The sequence below is a fragment of the Oncorhynchus clarkii genome, chromosome 18 (genome assembly GCF_045791955.1).
Source record: "Oncorhynchus clarkii lewisi isolate Uvic-CL-2024 chromosome 18, UVic_Ocla_1.0, whole genome shotgun sequence".
Taxonomy (NCBI): Eukaryota; Metazoa; Chordata; class Actinopteri; order Salmoniformes; family Salmonidae; genus Oncorhynchus; species Oncorhynchus clarkii.
Window position 1 is genome coordinate 11,169,170 of NC_092164.1, and position 27,500 is coordinate 11,196,669.

Consider the following 27,500-nt stretch of genomic DNA (forward strand, 5'->3'; position numbering starts at 1 on the left):
TCAATGGAAACAGGATGCACCTGAGCTCAATTTCGAGTCTCATAGCAACGGGTCTGATTACTTATCTAAGTACACATTTTAATACATTAGCAAAAAATGGCATTATGGGGTATTGTGTTTAGATGGATCAGGACATTTTTTGTTTAATCCAGTTTTAGAATAAGGCTGTAACGTAACAACATATAACATGGGATATTGTGATGTCATCATGGGGTATTGTGATGTCATTATGGAGTATTGTGATGTCATCATGGGGTATTGTGATGTCATCATGGAGTATTGTGATGTCATCATGGGGTATTGTGATGTCATTATGGAGTATTGTGATGTCATCGTGAGGTATTGTGTTTTAGATGTTTGTTAGAATAAGGCTGTAACGTAACAACATATAACATGGGGTATTGTGATGTCATCATGGGGTATTGTGATGTCATTATGGAGTATTGTGATGTCATCGTGAGGTATTGTGTTTTAGATGTTTGTAAGAATAAGGCTGTAACGTAACAACATATAACATGGGGTATTGTGATGTCATCATGGGGTATTGTGATGTCATTATGGAGTATTGTGATGTCATCGTGAGGTATTGTGTTTTAGATGTTTGTTAGAATAAGGCTGTAACGTAACAACATATAACATGGGGTATTGTGATGTCATCATGGGGTATTGTGCTTTAGATGTTTGTTAGAATAAGGCTGTAACGTAACAACATGTAACATGGGGTATTGTGATGTCATCATGGGGTATTGTGTTTTAGATGTTTGTTAGAATAAGGCTGTAACGTAACAACATATAACATGGGGTATTGTGATGTCATTATGGAGTATTGTGATGTCATTATGGAGTATTGTGATGTCATCATGAGGTATTGTGTTTTAGATGTTTGTTAGAATAAGGCTGTAACGTAACAACATATAACATGGGGTATTGTGATGTCATCATGGGGTATTGTGTTTTAGATGTTTGTTAGAATAAGGCTGTAACGTAACAACATATAACATGGGGTATTGTGATGTCATTATGGAGTATTGTGATGTCATTATGGAGTATTGTGATGTCATCATGAGGTATTGTGTTTTAGATGTTTGTTAGAATAAGGCTGTAACGTAACAACATATAACATGGGGTATTGTGATGTCATCATGGGGTATTGTGATGTCATTATGGAGTATTGTGATGTCATCGTGAGGTATTGTGTTTTAGATGTTTGTTAGAATAAGGCTGAAACGTAACAACATATAACATGGGGTATTGTGATGTCATCATGGGGTATTGTGATGTCATTATGGAGTATTGTGATGTCATCGTGAGGTATTGTGTTTTAGATGTTTGTTAGAATAAGGCTGTAACGTAACAACATATAACATGGGGTATTGTGATGTCATCATGGGGTATTGTGATGTCATTATGGAGTATTGTGATGTCATCGTGAGGTATTGTGTTTTAGATGTTTGTTAGAATAAGGCTGTCACGTAACAACATATAACATGGGGTATTGTGATGTCATCATGGGGTATTGTGATGTCATTATGGAGTATTGTGATGTCATTATGGAGTATTGTGATGTCATCGTGAGGTATTGTGTTTTAGATGTTTGTTAGAATAAGGCTGTAACGTAACAACATGTAACATGGGGTATTGTGATGTCATCATGGGGTATTGTGTTTTAGATGTTTGTTAGAATAAGGCTGTAACGTAACAACATATAACATGGGGTATTGTGATGTCATTATGGAGTATTGTGATGTCATTATGGAGTATTGTGATGTCATTATGGAGTATTGTGATGTCATCATGGGTTATTGTGTTTTAGATGTTTGTCAGAATAAGGCTGTAACGTAACAACATATAACATGGGGTATTGTGAAGTCATCATGAGGTATTGTGTTTTAGATGTTTGTCAGAATAAGGCTGTAACGTAACAACATATGGAGAAAGTCAAGGGGTCTGAGTACATGAGGATGTAATACAGAAGCAAACAGGGCATTCCACATGTGTGTCTGTGTGTTACACACATACATAAATAACACTATAAAAATAAAAAGTGTTGTGAGGTGTGTTTGTTGTCCAGCAGTTGACTGAGGATGTACAGCATGTTGTGTGTCTTAAATACATTATTATACTTAGACTAACAGCAGCACCCTCAACACAACAGCACATGTCTCTCTCTCTTCCTCTTTCTCTCCTCCCCTAATCTCTCTCTATCTCTCTCTCTCTCTCTCTCTCTCTCTCTCTCTCTCTCTCCCTTCCTCTCTCTCTCTCTCTCTCTCTCTCTCCCCCCCTCTTCTTCTCTATCTAGTTCTCCCCTACTCGCTCTCTCTCTCTCTCTCTCTCTCTCTCTCTCTCTCTCTCTCTCTCTCCTTCCCTCCTCTGTTTACCACCATCTAACGACCGACAACTAATCAACATCTAGGGATGAAAATAGAAATGAGATAATGGCCTCTGGCTCCGATGATGTATGTATCACTAAAATCTGAAGAGCATCTACATATATTTCCACTCTGCCACTTGTTACAGCAATGAAGTCCTCTGGCTCCTGGTGCTACGTGTGACATAAATGGCACCCCGTTTCCTACATAGTGCACTACTTTTCACCAGAGTGCTGTGGTCCCTGTTCAAAACATAGTGCACTACTTTTCACCAGACTGCTGTGGTCCCTGTTCATAGCATAGTGCACTACTTTTCACCAGAGTGCTGTGGTCCCCTGTTCAAAACATAGTGCACTAAATGGGAAATATGGTCCCAATTGGGACACATCCTTAAATAGCTCTCTGAGCCCTCGGTTTAGGACACTGAGCCCTCCGTTTAGGACACTGAGACCTCGGTTTAGGACACTGAGACCTCCGTTTAGGACACTGAGACCTCCGTTTAGGACACTGAGACCTCGGTTTAGGACACTGAGACCTCCGTTTAGGACACTGAGACCTCCGTTTAGGACACTGAGACCTCGGTTTAGGACACTGAGACCTCGGTTTAGGACACTGAGACCTCCGTTTAGGACACTGAGACCTCCGTTTAGGACACTGAGACCTCGGTTTAGGAGACTGAGACCTCGGTTTAGGACACTGAGACCTCGGTTTAGGACACTGAGACCTCCGTTTAGGACACTGAGACCTCCGTTTAGGACAAATCCATGCTGGGCAGCTTCATCAGACAACCGGATACTGTGTTTGACAGGGCTGAGTCAACTGTCTGTAACTGTAATCTGTACAGTGAGACAGTTATCTCTGTATGGTTTCCTTACCCCCCCAGTAAGACAGTTACCTCTGTCTGGTTTCCTACCCCCCCCCCCCCCCCCCAGTGAGGCAGTTATCTCTGTCTTGTTTCCTAACCCCCCCAGTCAGACAGTTATCTCTGCCTGGTTTCCTAACCCCCCCAGTCCGACAATTATCTATGTCTGGTTTCCTAACCCCCCAGTCAGACAGTTATCTCTGTCTGGTTTCCTAACCCCCCCAGTCAGACAGTTATCTCTGCATGGTTTCCTAACCCCCCCAGTCAGACAGTTATCTCTGCCTGGTTTCCTAACCCCCCCAATAAGACAGTTATCTATGTCTGGTTTCCTAACCCCCCCAGTGAGACAGTTATCTCTCTCTGGTTTCCTAACCCCCCAAGTGAGACAGTTATCTATGTCTGGTTTCCTAACCCCCCCAGTGAGACAGTTATCTCTGTATGGTTTCCTAACCCCCCCAGTGAGACAGTTATCTACGTCTGGTTTCCTAACCCCCCCAGTGAGACAGTTATCTCTGTATGGTTTCCTAACCCCCCCCAGTCAGACAGTTATCTCTGTCTGGTTTCCTAACCCCCCCAGTGAGACAGTTATCTATGTCTTGTTTCCTAACCCCCCCAGTCAGACAGTTATCTCTGTCTGGTTTCCTAACCCCCCCCCCCCCCCCTTCCAGTCAGACAGTTATCTCTGTCTGGTTTCCTAACCCCCCCAGTCCGACAATTATCTCTGTCTGGTTTCCTAACCCCCCCAGTGAGACATTTATGTCTGTCTGGTTTCATAACCCCCCCAGTCAGACAGTTATCTCTGTCTGGTTTCCTAACCCCCCCCCCCTTCCAGTCAGACAGTTATCTATGTCTGGTTTCCTAACCCCCCAGTGAGGCAGTTATCTCTGTCTGGTTTCCTAACCCCCTTCCAGTCAGACAGTTATCTCTGTCTGGTTTCCTAACCCCCCCAGTGAGACAGTTATCTCTGTCTGGTTTCCTAACCCCCCCAGTCAGACAGTTATCTCTGTCTGGTTTCCTAACCCCCACAGTGAGACAGTTATCTCTGTCTGGTTTCCTAACCCCCCCAGTCAGACAATTATCTCTGTCTGGTTTCCTAACCCCCCCAGTGAGACAGTTATCTCTGTCTGGTTTCCTAACCCCCCAGTCAGACAGTTATCTCTGTCTGGTTTCCTAACCCCCCCAGTGAGACAGTTATCTCTGTCTGGTTTCCTAACCCCCCCAGTCAGACAGTTATCTCTGTCTGGTTTCCTAACCCCCCCAGTCAGACAGTTATCTCTGTCTGGTTTCCTAACCCCCCCAGTCAGACAGTTATCTCTGTCTGGTTTCCTAACCCCCCCAGTCAGACAGTTATCTCTGTCTGGCTTCCTAACCCCCCCAGTCAGACAGTTATCTCTGTCTGGTTTCCTAACCCCCCCAGTCAGACAGTTATCTCTGTCTGGTTTCCTAACCCCCCCAGTCAGACAGTTATCTCTGTCTGGTTTCCTAACCCCCCCAGTCAGACAGTTATCTCTGTCTGGTTTATTAACCCCCCCAGTGAGACAGTTATCTCTGTCTGGTTTCCTAACCCCCCCAGTGAGACAGTTATCTCTGTCTGGTTTCCTAACCCCCCCAGTCAGACAGTTATCTCTGTCTGGTTTCCTAACCCCCCAGTCAGACAGTTATCTCTGTCTGGCTTCCTAACCCCCCCAGTGAAACAGTTATCTCTGTCTGGTTTCCTAACCCCCCAGTCAGACAGTTATCTCTGTCTGGTTTCCTAACCCCCCCAGTCAGACAGTTATCTCTGTCTGGTTTCCTAACCCCCCCAATGAGACAGTTATCTCTGTCTGGCTTACTAACTTAGAATAGTAGAATTAAATAGTGTTTTGACCCTTACAGAGTACCACCATCATTCAACACGTAGAATAGTAGAATTAAATAGTGTTTTGACCCTTACAGAGTACCACCATCATTCAACACTTAGAATAGTAGAATTAAATAGTGTTTTGACCTGTAGAGAAATTGTAGCTCTCGCTTCTAGTTCTTAGAAAACTTTTTATTTTTTATGTATTATTCCTTAAATTGTTCGCCCAGAAAAATGTTCACAAGCATTTCACTACACCCGCAATAACATCTGCTAAACACGTGTATGTGACCAATACAATTTCATTTGATATTAGCAGAATTCGACATTGAGAGAATTCAGTTTTTGCTAATGGGAACCAAATCCCAGGACACATCTGATGTCTAGAAAATAGAAGGTGGCTTATATTACTTTATATCAACTGAACCCTGGTCTAGTTTAGAGATAAAACTGTCCACGGAATACAACGTTAGACAGGAACATGGAAACTCCCAGGATTCCATCTGGGACTGTGAAGCCACTGTAACCCCTAGCAACACGGAATGAATGGGAGATAAAACCAATGTAGTCCTGCTGACTCAAACTCCCAGGATTCCATCTGGGACTGTGAAGCCACTGTAACCCCTAGCAACACGGAATGAATGGGAGATAAAACCAATGTATGCCTGCTGACTCAAACTCCCAGGATTCCATCTGGGACTGTGAAGCCACTGTAACCCCTAGCAACACGGAATGAATGGGAGATAAAACCAATGTAGTCCTGCTGACTCAAACTCCCAGGATTCCATCTGGGCCTGTGAAGCCACTGTAACCCCTAGCAACACGGAATGAATGGGAGATAAAACCAATGTAGTCCTGCTGACTCAAACTCCCAGGATTCCATCTGGGCCTGTGAATCCACTGTAACCCCTAGCAACACGGAATGAATGGGAGATAAAACCAATGTAGTCCTGCTGACTCAAACTCCCAGGATTCCATCTGGGCCTGTGAAGCCACTGTAACCCCTAGCAACACGGAATGAATGGGAGAAGAGATGCACAGAGAAGAGATGCAGACAAATAAATATATATATATATTTTAAACGAGGAACGTGACTGAAAAGCCAACCTTTTAGTTCAAATACTATTTAAAATCTTTCAAAACACCTTTAGCGTTTACTCGAGCCTGGAGCCTAGAGTACCAGATGGACGGGTTTTTGGCATGTATTGATTTGGTCTATGAAGCCAGGCATGCTCAATCGAGCACAGATGAGGTATTTCAAATCATAAAAATAAAAAAAGAAAGTATTTAAACCAGGTCTGCTGAGACAGGCTTGTATAAATCCCCAAAACGGCATGCTATTCCCTACACAGTGCCCGACAGGGTTCCTGGTCTAAAGTAGGTTCCTATGTAGGGAACAGTGATGAAGGAGACTGGTTAAGTGTGGTTTGGGTCAGTGCTGCTGGTTGGTAAGTGTCCATGTAAAATGACATCTGTATGTGAAAGCCTTTATATATTTATTTAACCATCAGTCCTCCGTCCTCCTTCTCTCTTTATGAGTCAAATGCAGACTAAGCTCTACTGGGCAGCGTACACACGGAGTGAGGGATTAAAGAGTTAGCCCTACTTTCCATAGATATGTTGTTGGCTCTGCATTTTGAAAATTCAACCCCTCTCCTTTCCTCCCCTCTCGTCCTCTCCTCTCCTCCCTCCTCTATCTTCCCCTCCCTTACTTTCCTCTCCTCTCACCTCTCCTCTCCTCTCCTCTCCTCATGTGTGGTACAGGCAGAGTTGATCTCTGCATGGGTCCAAGCATTGCTGAAACAGCCAGACTTCATATCAACCCCTAGGAAAGCTCCAGACATTCTTCCAGTGTACTATGGTAAAAGGCTAGGGAGTTCTGTCCAGCACTTACAGGGCTACAACAAGCTAAAAGAGGTTTTGGCAAAGCATCAGAATGTATCTTACCGTACGGTAAATGGCTCACAGCAACACTCAAAAAGATCCCGGAGGTTCAAGGCCAGCCAGGACATCACGGATGAGTCCACCATGATGAACAATATAGTGTGAGATGATGTCAAGAGGATGTCTGTCCATACTCCTGTTAGTAGACTAGATGATGTCAGAGGATGTCTGTCCATACTCCTGTTAGTAGACTAGATGATGTCAGAGGATGTCTGTCCATACTCCTGTTAGTAGACTAGATGATGTCAGAGGATGTCTGTCCATACTCCTGTTAGTAGACTAGATGATGTCAGAGGATGTCTGTCCATACTCCTGTTAGTAGACTAGATGATGTCAGAGGATGTCTGCCCATAATCCTGTTAGTAGACTAGATGATGTCAGAGGATGTCAGATGATGTCACTCCGTACTCCTGTTAGGAGACTAGATGATGTCAGATGATGTCAGTCCATACTCCTTTTAGTAGACTAGATGATGTCAGAGGATGTCAGATGATGTCAGTCCGTACTCCTGTTAGGAGACTAGATGATGTCAGATGATGTCAGTCCATACTCCTGTTAGTAGACTAGATGATGTCAGAGGATGTCTGCCCAATAATCCTGTTAGTAGACTAGATGATGTCAGAGGATGTCAGATGATGTCAGTCCGTACTCCTGTTAGGAGACTAGATGATGTCAGATGATGTCTGCCCATAATCCTGTTAGTAGACTAGATGATGTCAAATGATGTCAGTCCATACTCCTGTTAGTAGACTCAATGATGTCAGATGATGTCAGTCCATACTCCTGTTAGTAGACTAGATGATGTCAGATGATGTCAGTCCATACTCCTTTTAGTAGACTAGATGATGTCAGAGGATGTCAGATGATGTCAGTCCATACTCCTGTTAGTAGACTAGATGATGTCAGAGGATGTCTGCCCATACTCCTGTTAGTAGACTAGATGATGTCAGAGGATGTCTGTCCATACTCCTGTTAGTAGACTAGATGATGTCAGAGGATGTCTGCCCATACTCCTGTTAGTAGACTAGATGATGTCAGAGGATGTATGTCCATACTCCTGTTAGTAGACTAGATGATGTCAGAGGATGTCTGCCCATACTCCTGTTAGTGGACTAGATGATGTTAGATGATGTCAGAGGATGTCTGCCCATACTCCTGTTAGTGGACTAGATGATGTTAGATGATGTCAGATGATGTCTGCCCATACTCCTGTTAGTGGACTAGATGATGTTAGATGATGTCAGATGATGTCTGCCCGTACTCCTGTTAGTAGACTAGATGATGTCAGAGGATGTCTGCCCATACTCCTGTTAGTGGACTAGATAATGTTAGATGATGTCAGATGATGTCTGCCCGTACTCCTGTTAGTAGACTAGATGATGTCAGAGGATGTCTGCCCGTACTCCTGTTAGTAGACTAGATGATGTTAGATGATGTCAGAGGATGCCAGAGGGTCTCTGTTCGTCTATGGATATCTTATTACTAACAGTGAAACCTGAGTGATCTCCTATAGTGAAACTACCAGAGTGTTTAATGTTTCTACCGCTAAAGCTCAGCTGGACACAGTCGCTGTATTTCTAACACCAAATGTAACATGTATGGTTAAAACGGAATTAAAAACACTGAAAGGTATCGTCTCGTTTGAACCATTTATTATGAAATTCCTAAAGATAGATAGTAAACAGTCGTATTTTCATAAAACAGGGTTATAAAGAGCACTGTAGACACCTTGGGACTGATTTCAGATCAGAATTATTATGACATTACATACAACAAGCAAAACAAATAAAATAAATAAAAAACGAGGAAAACAACAAAGCAGCAAAAAAAAACTGGTCCATTTTATTTTTATTTTTTGCATAACACAACACATTAAAGATTACCAGGAGTTCAATTTACATAAAAACATATCTTATTTACAGTATAAATGACATTGATGTAGTTATACAGTGGGTTGCAGTGCTGTGAGATGTGGGCCCAGGGAAAGAGCAGTCAACAAGAGTCACATATCATAGTGGTGGAGCCGGGACTGACTGGGACTGGCTGGGACTGGCCGGGACTGACTGGGATTGACCGGGACTGGCCGGGACTGACAGGGACTGGCCGGGACTGACTGGACTGACTGGGACTGACTGGGACTGACAGGGACTGGCCGGGACTGGCCGGGACTGACTGGGACTGACTGGGACTGACTGGGACTGGATGGGACTGGCCGGGACTGACAGGGACTGGCCGGGACTGACTGGGACTGACTGGGACTGATAGGGACTGACAGGGACTGGCCGGGACTGGCCGGGACTGACTGGGACTGACTGGGACTGACTGGGACTGACAGGGACTGGCCGGGACTGGCCGGGACTGACTGGGACTGACTGGGACTGACTGGGACTGGATGGGACTGGCCGGGACTGACTGGGACTGACTGGGACTGGCTGGGAGTGACTGGGACTGGCTGCGGCAGGCTGGGGCTGGCATGGATTGGCTGGGACTTGCCGGGGCTGGCCAGGATTGGCTGGGACTGGCTGGGACTGGCCGGGGCTGGCCGGGGCTGGCCTGGATTGGCTGGGACTGGCTGGGACTGGCTGGGACTGACTGGGACTGGCCTGGATTGGCCCGGGACTGGCCAGGAGCGGCCGGGGCTGGCCGGGAGCGGCCGGGGCTGGCCGGGAGCGGCCGGGTTTGGAGGGGGCTGGCCGGGAGTGGCCGGTGCAGGCCGGGACTGGCTGGATGGTGATGATGGCGTTCTGTGTTTGTTATTATCACACTTCCCAAATGGTACCCTTTTCCCTACTAGTGAACTAGTTTGGACCAGTCGCAATTTCCTACATACTGCCCTATAGGTCCTGGTCAAAAGTAGTGCACTATATGTAGAATAGGGTACCAAAGTAGTGCACTATATATAGAATAGGGTACCAAAGTAGTGCACTATACATACAATAGGGTACCAAAGTAGTGCACTATATAATGAATAGGGTACCAAAGTAGTGCACTATATATATAGAATAGGGTTCCAAGGGAGGGCTTTACATATATAATTGGGTGCCAAAGTAGTGCACTATATAGAATTGGGTGCCAAAGTAGTGCACTATATAGAATAGGGTGTCAAAGTAGTGCACTATATGTAGAATAGGGTGCCAAAGTAGTGCACTATATAGAATAGGGTGCCAAAGTAGTGCACTATATAGAATAAAACCCCATTAGTAGATGTGACAACACACTGCTGATCAAAATCTGTTCAACATTTCACATCAATGAACAGAACCCAATTAGAACACTCATAAGAGATGAGAGGGGGAGAGAGATGCACCCTATTCCCTACATAGTGCACTATACCACAGCCTTTTGATGCCCTGGATAAAATAGAGCACGACACAAGAAATAGGGTGGAATTTGGAACGCCTAAGGGGAGTGGGGGAGAAGAGGAATGGAGGAGGAGTGGGGGAGAGGAGGGAAGGATGGTTTGACGTGAGATGAGGAAGAGGAGGAATGGAGGAGGGGTGAGGGTGCGGGGGGAAGGATGGTTTGAGGTGAGATGAGGAAGAGGAGGAATGGAGGAGGAGGGGTGGAGGAGAGGAGGGAAGGATGGTTTGAGGTGAGACGAGGAAGAGGAGGAATGGAGGAGGAGTGGGGGAGAGGAGGGAAGGATGGTTTGAGGTGAGACGAGGAAGAGGAGGAATGGAGGAGTAGGAGTGGAGGAGAGGAGGGAAGGATGGTTTGAGGTGAGACGAGGAAGAGGAGGAATGGAGGAGGAGGAGTGGGGGAGAGGAGGGAAGGAAGAGGAGCGGGGGAGAGGAGGGAAGGATGGTTTGAGGTGAGACGAGGAAGAGGAGGAATGGAGGAGGAGGGGTGGAGGAGAGGAGGGAAGGATGGTTTGAGGTGAGATGAGGAAGAGGAGGAATGGAGGAGGGGTGAGGGTGCGAAGGGAAGGATGGTTTGAGGTGAGATGAGGAAGAGGAGGAATGGAGGAGTAGGAGTGGAGGAGAGGAGGGAAGGATGGTTTGAGGTGAGACGAGGAAGAGGAGGAATGGAGGAGGAGGGGTGGAGGAGAGGAGGGAAGGATGGTTTGAGGTGAGACGAGGAAGAGGAGGGATGGAGGGATGGAGGAGGAGGAGTGGGGGAGAGGAGGGAAGGATGGTTTGAGGTGAGACGAGGAAGAGGAGGAATGGAGGAGGAGGAGTTGGGGAGAGGAGGGAAGAATGGTTTGAGGTGAGACGAGGAAGAGGAGGAATGGAGGAGGAGGAGTTGGGGAGAGGAGGGAAGGATGGTTTGAGGTGAGGCGAGGAAGAGAGGGAATGGAAGGGGGAGTGCGGTGCATAGATTCATCATCATCATCATCATCATCATCATCAACCTGTAATCTTATAGACCTAATGATGTGTAAATAAGCAAAGCAGTCCAGAAACATGTTCTTCCAGCCTCTACTCCGCTCTCCTCATTTCACAGAAAGAAAGAACCATTTGACCTGACAGCATTCTGATCAATACGGTTCAGGGTGTCGGCTAAAGGGAAACGGTTGTTTTTAAGGCTACTGGTAGACGTTGTGTTTCAATAATCATGCAGTGTTTCAAAGGTATTCATGGAACAGTAATGGATGGGACCTAGTTTGTTGACAACCGTTGGACATTGCCCATCCAATGCTGTGGTGAATGTTAGTAAAATCATCAAGGTGAACATGAATGAATGAATGAATGAGAGGAATGAATGACAGACAACTTGTGATTTTGGTTTGTATTGGTGTTCCACGTTCTCAAAGCAGGACAGACTTCCACACTAAATTGGGACAGACTTCCACACTAAATCAGGACAGACTTCCACACTAAATCAGGACAGACTTCCACACTAAATCAGGACAGACTTCCACATTAAATCAGGACAGACTCCAACACTAAATCAGGACAGACTTCCACACTAAAATAGGACAGACTTCCACACTAAATCAGGACAGACTTCCACAATAAAATAGGACAGACTTCCACACTAAAGCAGGACAGACTTCCACACTAAAACAGGACAGACTTCCAAACTAAATCAGAAAAGACTTCCACACTAAATCAGGATAGACTTCCACACTAAATCAGGACAGACTTCAACACTAAATCAGGACAGACTTCCACACTAAATCAGGACAGACGTCCACACTAAATCAGGACAGAATTCCACACTAAATCAGGACAGACTTCCACACTAAATCAGGACAGACTCCAACACTAAATCAGGACAGACTTCCACATTAAATCAGTACAGACTTCCACACTAAATCAGGACAGACTTCCACACTAAAGCAGGACAGAAAACGTGATATGTGGTGGATTTATCAGATATCTCTCTGATCTGTAAAGCTGATCATTTTATCTCACCACACTTCTACGGCAATGGGAACGTCCCAAATGGTACCGTATTCCACAGAGCACTACCTTTACCCAGCCCTGGTCGAAAGAAGTGCACTACCTTTACCCAGCCCTGGTTGAAAGAAGTGCACTAGCTTTAATCAGCCCTGGTAGAAAGAAGTGCACTAGCTTTACCCAGCCCTGGTTGAAAGAAGTGCACTATTTATGGAATAGGATGCCAATTGGGACGAACAACACTGGATGTTGGCGAGCGATAGACAGAGGCTGACAAAGATGTTGTGACCAAGATTCAGATAGATAATTAAATGAATTAGATTATTAAATTAATCTCAAACATTGTAAATATCCTCCTGGTAACATTAACAGGGTTATAACTGTGATATTCTGTAATGGAGACAGTAGACAGCGGCTTAATTTAACACAGTTGTAACTGTGATATTCTGTAATGGAGACAGTGGACAGCGGTTTAATTTAACACAGTTGTAACTGTGATATTCTGTAATGGAGACAGTGGGACAGCGGTTTAATTTAACACAGTTGTAACTGTGATATTCTGTAATGGAGACAGTAGACAGCGGTTTAATTTAACACAGTTGTAACTGTGATATTCTGTAATGGAGACAGTAGAAAGCGGCTTAATTTAACACAGCTGTAACTGTGATATTCTGTAATGGAGACGATGGACAGCAGCTTAATTTAACACAGTTGTAACTGTGATATTCTGTAATGGAGACAGTAGACAGCGGTTTAATTTAACACAGTTGTAACTGTGATATTCTGTAATGGAGACAGTAGACAGCGGCTTAATTTAACACAGTTGTAACTGTGATATTCTGTAATGGAGACAGTAGACAGCGGCTTAATTTAACACAGTTGTAACTGTGATATTCTGTAATGGAGACAGTAGACAGCGGCTTAATTTAACACAGTTGTAACTGTGATATTCTGTAATGGAGACAGTAGACAGCGGCTTAATTTAACACAGTTGTAACTGTGATATTCTGTAATGGAGACAGTGGCCACCAATATCTTTAACACAGATGGAACTAAAATAATGAAAGACAAGGTGACAAGGAGCTTGACTGTTGATCCAGGGATTAAGAGGGAGGACGAGGACGAGGAGGGTATTTATGTTGGTGTTTCACACCCTGGTTCCACCCTAAGGCCTCATTAGGCTCTTATAGTTAGACAGTATTCACATCCCAAACAATCCCACGATGCACCTCACTTCCTGTTCACCCACCTAGACATTGATGGGCCGTTTCCCGGACACAGAGATTCTCTACCGTCAATAAAAAAATTTAGTACAGAACTAGTCGCAATCTGTTGTCCAGGAAACCAGAACGAAAGGTCCTGAAGCTAAAAAGCAGATGATTTGTCAGCATGTACAAGTCCCTAACAGTCTCCACCTGCTCCAGTGATACAGTACAACAGACAGCAGTCTCCACCTGCTCCAGTGATACAGTACAACAGGCCTCTACACTACAGCAGACAGCAGTCTCCACCTGCTCCAGTGATACAGTATAACAGGCCTCTACACTACAGCAGACAGCAGTCTCCACCTGCTCCAGTGATACAGTACAACAGGCCTCTACGTTACAGCAGACAGCAGTCTCCACCTGCTCCAGTGATACAGTACAACAGACAGCAGTCTCCACCTGCTCCAGTGATACAGTACAACAGGCCTCTACACTACAGCAGACAGCAGTCTCCACCTGCTCCAGTGATACAGTACAACAGGCCTCTACACTACAGCAGTCATGACACAGCAGTCTCCATCTGCTCCAGTGATACAGTACAACAAGCCTACGTTACAGCAGACAGCAGTCTCCATCTGCTCCAGCGATACAGTACAACAGGCCTCTACACTACAACAGACAGCAGTCTCCATCTGCTCCAGTGATACAGTACAACAGGCCTCTACACTACAACAGACAGCAGTCTCCATCTGCTCCAGTGATACAGTACAACAGGCCTCTACACTACAACAGTCATGACACAGCAGTCTCCATCTGCTCCAGTGATACAGTACAACAGGCCTCTACACTACAGCAGACAGCAGTCTCCATCTGCTCCAGTGATACAGTACAACAGGCCTACGCTACAGCAGACAGCAGTCTCCATCTGCTCCAGTGATACAGTACAACAGGCCTCTACACTACAACAGACAGCAGTCTCCATCTGCTCCAGTGATACAGTACAACAGGCCTCTACACTACAGCAGACAGCAGTCTCCATCTGCTCCAGTGATACAGTACAACAGGCCTCTACGCTACAGCAGACAGCAGTCTCCACCTGCTCCAGTGATACAGTACAACAGGCCTCTACACTACAGCAGTCATGACACAGCAGTCTCCATCTGCTCCAGTGATACAGTACAACAGGCCTACGCTACAGCAGACATGACACAGCAGTCTCCACCTGCTCCAGTGATACAGTACAACAGGCCTCTACGCTACAGCAGACAGCAGTCTCCACCTGCTCCAGTGATACAGTACAACAGGCCTCTACACTACAGCAGTCATGACACAGCAGTCTCCATCTGCTCCAGTGATACAGTACAACAGGCCTACGCTACAGCAGTCATGACACAGCAGTCTCCATCTGCTCCAGTGATACAGTACAACAGGCCTACACTACAGCAGTCATGACACAGCAGTCTCCATCTGCTCCAGTGATACAGTACAACAGGCCTCTACGCTACAGCAGACATGACACAGCAGTCTCCACCTGCTCCAGTGATACAGTACAACAGGCCTCTACACTACAGCAGTCATGACACAGCAGTCTCCATCTGCTCCAGTGATACAGTACAACAGGCCTCTACACTACAGCAGTCATGACACAGCAGTCTCCATCTGCTCCAGTGATACAGTACAACAGGCCTACGCTACAGCAGACATGACACAGCAGTCTCCATCTGCTCCAGTGATACAGTACAACAGGCCTACGCTACAGCAGACAGCAGTCTCCATCTGCTCCAGTGATACAGTACAACAGGCCTACGCTACAGCAGACATGACACAGCAGTCTCCATCTGCTCCAGTGATACAGTACAACAGGCCTACGCTACAGCAGACAGCAGTCTCCATCTGCTCCAGTGATACAGTACAACAGGCCTAAACTACAACAGACAGCAGTCTCCATCTGCTCCAGTGATACAGTACAACAGGCCTCTACACTACAGCAGTCATGACACAGCAGTCTCCATCTGCTCCAGTGATACAGTACAACAGGCCTCTACGCTACAGCAGACAGCAGTCTCCATCTGCTCCAGTGATACAGTACAACAGGCCTCTACACTACAACAGACAGCAGTCTCCACCTGCTCCAGTGATACAGTACAACAGGCCTCTACGCTACAGCAGTCATGACACAGCAGTCTCCATCTGCTCCAGCGATACAGTACAACAGGCCTACACTACAGCAGACAGCAGTCTCCACCTGCTCCAGTGATACAGTACAACAGGCCTCTACACTACAGCAGTCATGACACAGCAGTCTCCATCTGCTCCAGTGATACAGTACAACAGGCCTCTACACTACAGCAGTCATGACACAGCAGTCTCCACCTGCTCCAGTGATACAGTACAACAGGCCTCTACACTACAGCAGTCATGACACAGCAGTCTCCATCTGCTCCAGTGATACAGTACAACAGGCCTCTACACTACAGCAGACAGCAGTCTCCATCTGCTCCAGTGATACAGTACAACAGGCCTCTACGCTACAGCAGTCATGACACAGCAGTCTCCACCTGCTCCAGTGATACAGTACAACAGGCCTCTACGCTACAGCAGTCATGACACAGCAGTCTCCATCTGCTCCAGTGATACAGTACAACAGGCCTCTACGCTACAGCAGTCATGACACAGCAGTCTCCACCTGCTCCAGTGATACAGTACAACAGGCCTCTACACTACAGCAGACAGCAGTCTCCATCTGCTCCAGTGATACAGTACAACAGGCCTCTACACTACAGCAGACAGCAGTCTCCATCTGCTCCAGTGATACAGTACAACAGGCCTCTACACTACAGCAGTCATGACACAGCAGTTTGCATTGAACAGGATATGCTTCAGAGACACAAGTGAAACGTTTTAGTTGTTTAATTAAAACTAAGTTGTTAAACTACAGTATCTCCTCTTTACAGAAAGCTATCACTCCAGTACATCGTTCACTCATACAGCAGATTAACTCAATCAGACAAATGTTTTTTATCGTTTCATGTCCTAAAACGTCCTTGAAAAGCCAACCCTTACTGTACATACAGGAAACATGATGTCTGCCAGCAGTCAGTCAGGCAGTCACCCAGTCAGGCAGTCAGGCAGTCAGGCAGTCACCCAGTCAGGCAGTCACCCAGTCAGGCAGTCAGGCAGGCAGGCAGTCAGGCAGTCACCCAGTCAGGAAGTCACCCAGTCAGGCAGTCACCGAGTCAGGAAGTCACCCAGTCAGGCAGGCTGGCAGTCAGGCAGTCACCCAGTCAGGCAGTCAGGCTGGCAGGCAGTCACCCAGTCAGGCAGTCAGGCAGTCACCCAGTCAGGCAGTCAGGCAGTCACCCAGTCAGGCAGTCACCCAGTCACCCAGTCACCCAGTCAGGCAGTCACCCAGTCAGGCAGTCAGGCAGTCAGGCAGTCAGAAGTAATGTGGATGAAGAATGTAAAGATATAACAGGCTACCAGATTGAGCCTCTCCTCTCCTCTCCTCTCCTCTCCTCTCCTCTCCTCTCCTCTCCTCACCTCTCCTCTCCTCTCCTCACCTCTCCTCTCTGCTCTCTCTGCTCTCTATGCAGCGCTATCTTCTCTTTTCTCTCTGCTCTCTCTCTCTCTGCTCTCTCTCTCTCTCTCTCTCTCTGCTCTCTCTGCTCTCTCACTCTGCTCTCTCTGCTCTCTCAGCAGCTCTCTCTTCTCTTCTCTCTCTCGCTCCTCTCCACTCTCTATCACTCCTCTCCACATCAGCACAAGTCAGAAGATATTGCAAAAAAACTTTTCCCTCAGGTGAAACATTGTCATAGCCCATTAATCTTTTCAAACTTGGCCCCAGTCGGTTCGCTCCGATCCTTAGGAGGGAAGGAGGCAGGGAGGCAGGGAGGCAGGGAGACAGGGAGGCAGGGAGACAGGGAGGCAGGGAGACATGGAGGGAGGGAGCCAGGGAGGCAGGGAGACAGGGAGGCAGGGAGCCAGGGAGGCAGGGAGACAGGGAGACAGGGAGACAGGGAGGCAGGGAGACAGGGAGGCAGGGAGACAGGGAGGCAGGGAGACAGGGAGGGGGGAAGGAAGGGAGGCAGGGAGGCAGGGAGGGAGGGAGGGAGGGAGGCAGGGAGGGGGGGAAGGAAGGGAGGGAGGGAGGCAGGGAGACAGGGAGGCAGGGAGACATGGAGGGAGGGAGCCAGGGAGGCAGGGAGACAGGGAGGCAGGGAGACAGGGAGGGGTGGAAGGAAGGGAGGCAGGGAGGCAGGGAGGCAGTGAGGGAGGGAGGGAGGGAGGGAGGGAGGGAGGGAGGGAGGGAGGGAGGGAGGGAGGGAGGGAGGGAGGGAGGGAGGGAACTGTACCTCCTCTAATCGTATCTTTTTAATGTAGTCAAGGAAGGATGGCTCAGTAGCATCCCAAATAGCACCCTACTACCCTCTCTAGTGCACTACTTTAGACCATATTCTGTGGGTTTAATGTTGTTCACTATTAATATTCTGTGGGTTTAATATTGTTCACTATTAATATTCTGTGGGTTTAATATTGTTCACTATTAATATTCTGTGGGTTTAATATTGTTCACTATTAATATTATGTGGGTTTAATGTTGTTCACTATTAATATTCTGTGGGTTTAATATTGTTCAAAATTAACATTCTGTGGGTTTAATATTGTTCACTATTAATATTATGTGGGTTTAATGTTGACTTACAGTGAATATATACATAGCTATACGTTTAGCATGTATATATTGTCCGTGTTGGGATTTGAACCCATGACCTTGGCATCACAAGACCACCAACCTCACTAGATATTGCTAGTCAGCTGTCTTGACTAACAGACAGTGTATATGAGAACTGTTGGGTTCCTTCATCAATGGCCTGGATTCACACAGCGTCTCAGAGTGTGTGGTTCTGATTTGGGATCAAAGGCCTGGATTCACACAGCGTCTCAGAGTGTGTGGTTCTGATTTGGGATCAAAGGCCTGGATTCACACAGCGTCTCAGAGTGTGTGGTTCTGATTTGGGATCAAAGGCCTGGATTCACACAGCGTCTCAGAGTGTGTGGTTCTGATTTGGGATCAAAGGCCTGGATTCACACAGCGTCTCAGAGTGTGTGGTTCTGATTTGGGATCAAAGGCCTGGATTCACACAGCGTCTCAGAGTAGGGGTTCTGATTTGGGATCAAAGGCCTGGATTCACACAGCGTCTCAGAGTAGGGGTTCTGATTTGGGATCAAAGGCCTGGATTCACACAGCGTCTCAGAGTGTGTGGTTCTGATTTGGGATCAAAGGCCTGGATTCACACAGCGTCTCAGAGTGTGTGGTTCTGATTTGGGATCAAAGGCCTGGATTCACACAGCGTCTCAGAGTAGGGGTTCTGATTTGGGATCAAAGGCCTGGATTCACACAGCGTCTCAGAGTAGGGGTTCTGATTTGGGATCAAAGGCCTGGATTCACACAGCGTCTCAGAGTGTGTGGTTCTGATTTGGGATCAAAGGCCTGGATTCACACAGCGTCTCAGAGTAGGGGTTCTGATTTGGGATCAAAGGCCTGGATTCACACAGCGTCTCAGAGTGTGTGGTTCTGATTCGGGATCAAAGGCCTGGATTCACACGGAGTCTCAGAGTAGGGGTTCTGATTTGGGATCAAAGGCCTGGATTCACACAGCGTCTCAGAGTGTGTGGTTCTGATTTGGGATCAAAGGCCTGGATTCACACAGCGTCTCAGAGTGTGTGGTTCTGATTTGGGATCAAAGGCCTGGATTCACACAGCGTCTCAGAGTGTGTGGTTCTGATTTGGGATCAAAGGCCTGGATTCACACAGCGTCTCAGAGTGTGTGGTTCTGATTTGGGATCAAAGGCCTGGATTCACACAGCGTCTCAGAGTGTGTGGTTCTGATTTGGGATCAAAGGCCTGGATTCAAACAGCGTCTCAGAGTGTGTGGTTCTGATTTGGGATCAAAGGCCTGGATTCACACAGCGTCTCAGAGTAGGGGTTCTGATTTGGGATCAAAGGCCTGGATTCACACAGCGTCTCAGAGTGTGTGGTTCTGATTTGGGATCAAAGGCCTGGATTCACACAGCGTCTCAGAGTGTGTGGTTCTGATTTGGGATCAAAGGCCTGGATTCACACAGCGTCTCAGAGTGTGTGGTTCTGATTTGGGATCAAAGGCCTGGATTCACACAGCGTCTCAGAGTGTGTGGTTCTGATTTGGGATCAAAGGCCTGGATTCACACAGCGTCTCAGAGTGTGTGGTTCTGATTTGGGATCAAAGGCCTGGATTCACACAGCGTCTCAGAGTGTGTGGTTCTGATTTGGGATCAAAGGCCTGGATTCACACAGCGTCTCAGAGTGTGTGGTTCTGATTTGGGATCAAAGGCCTGGATTCACACAGCGTCTCAGAGTGTGTGGTTCTGATTTGGGATCAAAGGCCTGGATTCACACAGCGTCTCAGAGTGTGTGGTTCTGATTTGGGATCAAAGGCCTGGATTCACACAGCGTCTCAGAGTGTGTGGTTCTGATTTGGGATCAAAGGCCTGGATTCACACAGTGTCTCAGAGTAGGGGTTCTGATTTGGGATCAAAGGCCTGGATTCACACAGCGTCTCAGAGTGTGTGGTTCTGATTTGGGATCAAAGGCCTGGATTCACACAGCGTCTCAGAGTGTGTGGTTCTGATTTGGGATCAAAGGCCTGGATTCACACAGCGTCTCAGAGTGTGTGGTTCTGATTTGGGATCAAAGGCCTGGATTCACACAGCGTCTCAGAGTAGGGGTTCTGATTTGGGATCAAAGGCCTGGATTCACACGGAGTCTCAGAGTAGGGGTTCTGATTTGGGATCAAAGGCCTGGATTCACACAGCGTCTCAGAGTGTGTGGTTCTGATTTGGGATCAAAGGCCTGGATTCACACAGCGTCTCAGAGTAGGGGTTCTGATTTGGGATCAAAGGCCTGGATTCACACGGAGTCTCAGAGTAGGGGTTCTGATTTGGGATCAAAGGCCTGGATTCACACGGAGTCTCAGAGTAGGGGTTCTGATTTGGGATCAAAGGCCTGGATTCACACGGAGTCTCAGAGTGTGTGGTTCTGATTTGGGATCAAAGGCCTGGATTCACACGGAGTCTCAGAATAGGGGTTCTGATTTGGGATCAAAGGCCTGGATTCACACAGCGTCTCAGAGTGTGTGGTTCTGATTTGGGATCAAAGGCCTGGATTCACACGGAGTCTCAGAGTAGGGGTTCTGATTTGGGATCAAAGGCCTGGATTCACACAGCGTCTCAGAGTGTGTGGTTCTGATTTGGGATCAAAGGCCTGGATTCACACGGAGTCTCAGAGTAGGGGTTCTGATTTGGGATCAGGTCCCCCACCAGCCCAAACGAATATGAGGTAAAAGGCAATGCGATCCGATGCGTCACTCTGTGAATACAAGCCAACGGCTGTAGAGTTTATTAAAAGGTTTATTAGAAGGTGTGCGACCAGTGCAGGTGCACCCTGTGGAGGCAACGTCTGTGTGTGAGAACCAGATGTGCAGCTGAATCAATAAATTAAATGTTCCCTACACTACTTCATAGACTCATTTAAAGCCCTGCAATCACAAACACCTTTAAAACCTTCCAGAACAGGAGTCAAAAATAACCAGGGAAGTGTCCCATATGGAAAAATATTCCCTATGTAGTGCACTACTTTAGACCAGAGCCCTATAGAACACTATTCCCTATATAGTGCACTACTTTAGACCAGAGCCCTATAGAACCCTATTCCCTATCCCCCCCCCCCCCACCCCCCCACCCCCGCTGCCCATCCGTCCATCCCCCTCCGCCCCTCCCCTAAAGTTGTCAGTCAAGGGTGCTGTTCTAGGGCTGATTCCAAACAAGCCTTTCTGTTGGCTGCTGTGATCACTAACTAGATAGTGTGTTATTGTCCATTCCACTGCACCATTTACAAAGGAGAGGAGGGTGTCTGGTGGATCCCTTAGTCTCTATAATGGTGAACTAGTTTTAAATGCACAGGGGCCCATTTGGCTGAGCAACACCCAGCCCTGAGCAACACCCTGAGCAACATCCTGAGACATCCTGAGACGTCCTGGGACATCCTGAGACATCCCGAGACATCCTGGGAGATCCTGAGACATCTGAGACATCCTGGGACATCCTGAGACATCCTGAGACATCTGAGACATCCTGGGACATCCTGAGACATCCTGGGACATCCTGAGACATCCTGAGACATCCTGAGAGATCCTCAGACATCCTGAGACATCCTGAGAGATCCTGAGACACCGTGAGACATCCTGAGAGATCACTCACGTTGCATAGCCACTGTGTTCATCCATTAGCTGGGGATAGAGGCTATCTACTCTAGGTATTGTGGCTACAAACACACAGAATACACACAGAACACACACAGAATACACACAGAACACACACAAAATACACACAGTACAACGTCAGGACACAACGGACAACTGCCACTGCTTCTCTGCATTAATTATTAAAACATATTGATCACAATGAATCTGATAATGAATTGTGGGACGACTGTAGGAAGTGGTTAGAAATTACCCCACTGCACTGTCATACCTCACGTGTGTGTGTGTGTGTGTGTGTGTGTGTGTGTGTGTGTGTGTGTGTGTGTGTGTGTGTGTGTGTGTGTGTGTGTGTGTGTGTGTGTGTGTGTGTGTGTGTGTGTGTGAGAGAGAGAGAGTGGCATACTTAATGTGTCCTACTAGTGAACCTGCTCTCAGCAGAAAAAATGACCCCAACACCCCTCCCCTCCCATGGCCTCCTCTACCCCCCCCACCCCAACTTCCCCCCCACCATCCCTTGACCCCCATCTCCGTCCACCTCTCCCCACCACCCCTCACCTCCCCCAGCCTCCTCCATCTCCACTACAGAGATTTAGAACACTGACAACACCAACACACCAGACCTTAATGGTTCTTTTGTCTGCCATCTTTCTTTTACAACCTCTGAGGCGTCAACCCAGAGATGTGATGCGTCAACAGGAGTCACACCGTCCCCCTCATCCCTCTATCCAGCCCCTGCACACGAGCTCTCTCTCTCTTCCCGGATAGCTCTTATCAGTGATTCGTCTTCGACTGTCATTATCAATCTGCCTGTGCATTTAGCAACGTCGTTAGGCATGAGTTTTTCACTGAGGATCAGAGAGGAGAAAGCCACAAACAGTCTGCTCGCTCTCGCTCTCTCTCGCTCTCTCTCTCTCTCTCTCTCTCTCTCTCTCTCTCTCTCTCTCTCTCTCCCTCTCCCTCTCCCTCTCTCTCTCTCTCTCTCTCCCTCTCCCAAAGCATTAGGCATGAGTATTTCATTAAAGAGAAGAGAGAGCCACAAACACAGTCTGCTCTCTCTCTCTCTCTCTCTCTCTCTCTCTCTCTCTCTCTCTCTCTCTCTCTCTCTCTCTCTCTCTCTCTCTCTCTCTCTCCCATCTCCCAAAGCATTAGGCACGAGTATTTCACTGAGGATCGGAGAGAGCCACAAACACAGAATGCTCTCCATCTCTCTCCTTCTCCTCCTCCCAATGCATTAGGGGTACCAGTGCAGATTGGCTCAGTGCCATGGAATGGCAAGCAGAGCAACAGTGCCCTCTTCAGGTGATGTACCTCCCCCATTCATCTATCACCCCACCCACCCCAATCCTCTCTCTAGCCTTCCCTCTATCATCCAGCGACTCTCTCTCTCTCTCTCTCTCCTTCTCTCCACGTGGGCTCCTCCTCCCCTCCTCCCCTCCTCCAGCTCTATGACATCAGGAAGAGCATGTTTGTATTGAGGGTTTTATTAGCAGGACAAATTAATAAGGTTTTGATAAAAACACATCATGGATTAGGTTGGAATCTGAGTCCTCATTATTGAATAATCCTTTTTCAATTGGATGTGTATCAGGTTCCGTAAAGGGCACACAGACACACACACACACACACGTACGCACGCACACGCACATACACACACACACAGTTATTCTGCTAGGATATGACAGTGATTCACCGTAGAGAGAGGGGGAAGAATTACGGTCAGTTTCAGCTCAGATGAATGAATTGTTTCCTACATCGATATAATCAACAAATGAGTTTTAAAAACATTCCAGAAGCCCTATATTAAGGTTCTGACTTTGGACTTCAAGCAGGTCAACGGTGTCAACTGTGTGTTTTGCTGTAGTATCAATATACAAACATACAGATCTACTAATAGCGTAAATACACAATCCTATAGAACATCATGAGGGGAAAGGAGGAGGAGTCAACGTATTGGGGGGGGGGGGCACGAGCTGGAGGCATCAGTAGAACTCAGTCGTTGTCTCTAGAAGACTCAGATGTATACAGAGTGGTTTCACTTCTTCTGTTGGTGTGTTGTGGTACTAGATGTTTCTCCTACTGGTGTTGTGGTACTAGATGTTTCTCCTCCTGGTGTTGTGGTAGTAGATGTTTCTCCTGCTGGTGTTGTGGTAGTAGATGTTTCTCCTACTGGTGTTGTGGTACTAGATGTTTCTCCTACAGGTGTTGTGGAACTAGATGTTTCTCCTACTGGTGTTGTGGTACTAGATGTTTCTCCTACTGGTGTTGTGGTACTAGATGTTTCTCCTACTGGTGTTGTGGAACTAGATGTTTATCCTACTAGTGTTGTGGTAGTAGATGTTTCTCCTACTGGTGTTGTGGTAGTAGATGTTTCTCCTACTGGTGTTGTGGTAGTAGATGTTTCTCCTGCTGGTGTTGTGGTACTAGATGTTTCTCCTACTGGTGTTGTGGTACTAGACGTTTCCGTAATATAATCAATGATAAAATGGTGAGCTGAGTAGACAGGCGAGAAAAAAATGTTTCTTTCACAAATGTTTTTTTAAAGGCATCTTTGCAACACATCAATTTCACCATCTAGTCCGCATCCCAAATGCCTCCCCCCGCCCCATTCCCTTTTTATAGTTCACTACTTTTGACCAGAGCCCTTTGGACCCTATTCCCTTATGAACCCTATTCCCCCTATTCACCCTGGTCAAACGGAGTGCACTACGAAGGGAATAAGAGGGGGCCGTTTGGAAGGCAGGACACCATTTATCTCATTCAACCTTCTGAGGCCCATTTAAAAGGTCATGTGTCTGTAGAATCTGACAAGGCTTTAGACAGTTGCCCACGTGGTACATGTTTGATTGAAATATCTTTTTAAATAACTTTAAAAAAAATTAAAAAGGGGAACATAATAACAGCAAGAGACTGTAGGGAGGAGACGCAAAGGGAAAATTAATAGTATGCATGTTGTTTGTTTGGTTCAGTCTATAGTTAACCAATTGTCATACATGAATTCATATATATGTGATTTTTTGGGGGGGGGTTTTAAAAGGTACAGTGGGACTTATAGTGGGACTTATAGTAGGGGGTGATTCCCCCCCTTTCTCATTGGTGTTAAGACCATGTCAGCTATAGTGTATAGTGTAGAAGGGAGCTCAGCACTGTTGGACCGGGCAGTTATACGCAGTACTTATAGACCAGTAAAAGTTATCTTTTACCTGTCTGGACGGGTGTACGGATCCCTTAGTCTTGAATCCTCCCTGGGAACTGCACTCCGAGGCACTGAAGTGGTCTGAACTAGTGGAGGATCTCTTGGAGAGAGTATCACAGCCCCCTACGAAGGTGTTGTCCAGAGGGAGCTCCTGAATCATGTGGTGTTTCTTCACGGAGACCGGCGTGTCCGCTTTGAGGTGGAACGCGGACTGCGGAGAAGCGGACTTGTAGTGCCGTGCCAGGTCTGGACTGGAGGGCTTGAAGGTGGTCGTAGGAGCAGCGTTCCAGTCAAAGTGGCCAGGCTCCTCCAGCTCGGCAGGCAGGCTGATGTTGCCGTTGATGGGCTCGTGAGCCGGGTCGTCCGGCTTGTTCTCCTCGATGGTGACAAAGTTCAGGAGGGAGCTTTTAGGCGACTTCCTTTTCTTACGCTTCTTCTTCTTGTTCTGCTTGTTCTCCTGGTTGGGAGACATCCACTCAGCGCCCTGCTTCTTTCTCTGGGCCGCCTTGAACCGCGAGGTGTGACGGCAGCGCACCAGGACTGTCACGAAGATCACCACAATCACCACCATCGCCCCGGCTACGATGGCGATCATGATGGTGAGATAATCTCCGCTCTGGTAAGTCTCACCGCTCTCCCCGATGTTCCTGTCCAGGGGCGTCTCCATGGTGCGGCGAATGAGGTCGTAGATAAACGTGGCGTTGCCGACCGTGTCGTTCACGTAGAGGAACACCAGCACCAGGGTGTGCAGGGACTTAGGGTAGCCCAGGTCGCTAATGTTCACGACCAGCCGATGAAGGCCGATGTCGGAGATAGCAGGCTTCTCCTCCAGGGTGATGTTTCCTGTCACAGGGTCGATCCGGAACAGACCTTTGGTGTTGCCGCTAACGATGGTGTACTTGAGCTCTGCGTTCATCCCTGTGTCACCGTCCACAGCAAAGACCTCGGCCACCACCGATCCAGGGATGGACGAGAGGGGGACCAGTTTGAAGGAGGTGTTGGAAGGAGGGTAGATGACGATGGGGGTGTTGTCGTTTACGTCGATGACATTGATGGTCACCTTGGCGGCCGAGGAACATGGGGACCGCCCGCTGTCCACCGCCCGGACGTCGAAGGTGTAGGAGCTCTGCTGCTCCCGGTCAAAGGACACGTTGGACTTAATTACTCCAGAGTACGGGTCTAGGATAAAGTTTTCATTGTCGCTGAGTATCGAAAGCGTGACGGCGGCATTTTCCCCGGCGTCTGAGTCTGTGACAGTTATCACACCCACCGTGCTGTACTTGGGCAGGTTCTCTGACACAAAGAACTGGAAGTGGTTGTGGGTGAACTTGGGGCTGTTGTCGTTTTCGTCGAGCACTGTCACGATGACTGCCGCCTGGCTCTGGAGTGGAGGCGTCCCGTTGTCTCGGGCCGTTACCGTGAAGAGGAACCGATCCTGGTCCTCGCGATCGAAAACCCGGGAGGCCGTGAGGACACCGGTTTTACGGTCCAGGTCAAAGAACGAGGCGTTAGGGCCCAGTTGGTAGACGATCTCCGCGTTTTTCCCGCTGTCCTCGTCGGTGGCGCTGAGAGTCGTGAGGAAGAGATCGCGTTTGTTGTTCTCCACGACGGCCAGCTCGATGACAGGATGGCTGAAGATCGGCGAGTTGTCATTTTCATCCTCCAGCCTCACCCTTACCAACGCTGTCTGGTTCAAGCTCGGCTTGCCAGAGTCGGAGGCTATGATTTTGAAGTTGTACTCTTTGGTCCCCTCAAAGTCGAGCAGCGCCGACGTCTCTAGTAGATACTGGTTGTCGTACACCGCTTTGAGGTGAAAGGGGACATCCTTCTCGATGAAACAGATGACCTTGCCGTTGACGTCCGTGTCCTTGTCCGACACGGTGATCAAAGCTATCTTGGTGTTGATTGGGTCTTTCTCCGAGAGGAACACGGTGCCGTTTATTGGACTGATGATATATCTCAGATCGATGTTTGGCGGATTGTCGTTCACGTCCGTCACGTTTATAGTTACGGTAGCTCTGGCTGGGCTGGAGCTGCCGTCGCTCGCTAACACGGATAACTTGTGTATGGCGGTCTCCTCTCTATCGAGGGGTCGCTGTACGGTTATAAGGCCAGTGGTGCCGTTTAAAGCAAATAGTCTCTTGGTAGCTGGGGACACCTGCGTCCCGAACATGTATTTGATTTCGGCATTCGCCCCGACGTCTGCGTCCGTAGCCTGTAGCTGGACTACGGACGTCCCTATTGGCGAGTTCTCCGGTATGTGGACCTCGATCTGGTTCTCCCTGAACACCGGCTTGTTATCGTTAACGTCTGTGACGGTGACTTGGAGGATGGCGGTGCTGGATTTCTGTGGCATGCCGCCGTCCTCCACCTTGATCTTCATGACGTACGTGTCCTTCTGTTCCCTGTCCAGGTTCTGCTGAACGATGAGCTGCGGCCACTTCTCCC

At 47.7% G+C, this 27,500-nt stretch overlaps 1 protein-coding gene across 1 annotated transcript in view; it reads right to left on the minus strand.

Annotated features, from left to right (window-relative positions):
• The window catches only part of LOC139372439 (protocadherin-9), an 801,390-nt gene that overhangs the window by 771,934 nt on the left and 1,956 nt on the right, over positions 1-27,500 (minus strand). The window contains exon 2 of the mRNA XM_071112154.1: positions 25,060-27,500. This exon is cut by the window's right edge and continues 738 nt beyond it. Coding sequence (XP_070968255.1) covers positions 25,060-27,500 — 2,441 coding nt within the window. The remainder of the gene's footprint in view (positions 1-25,059) is intronic.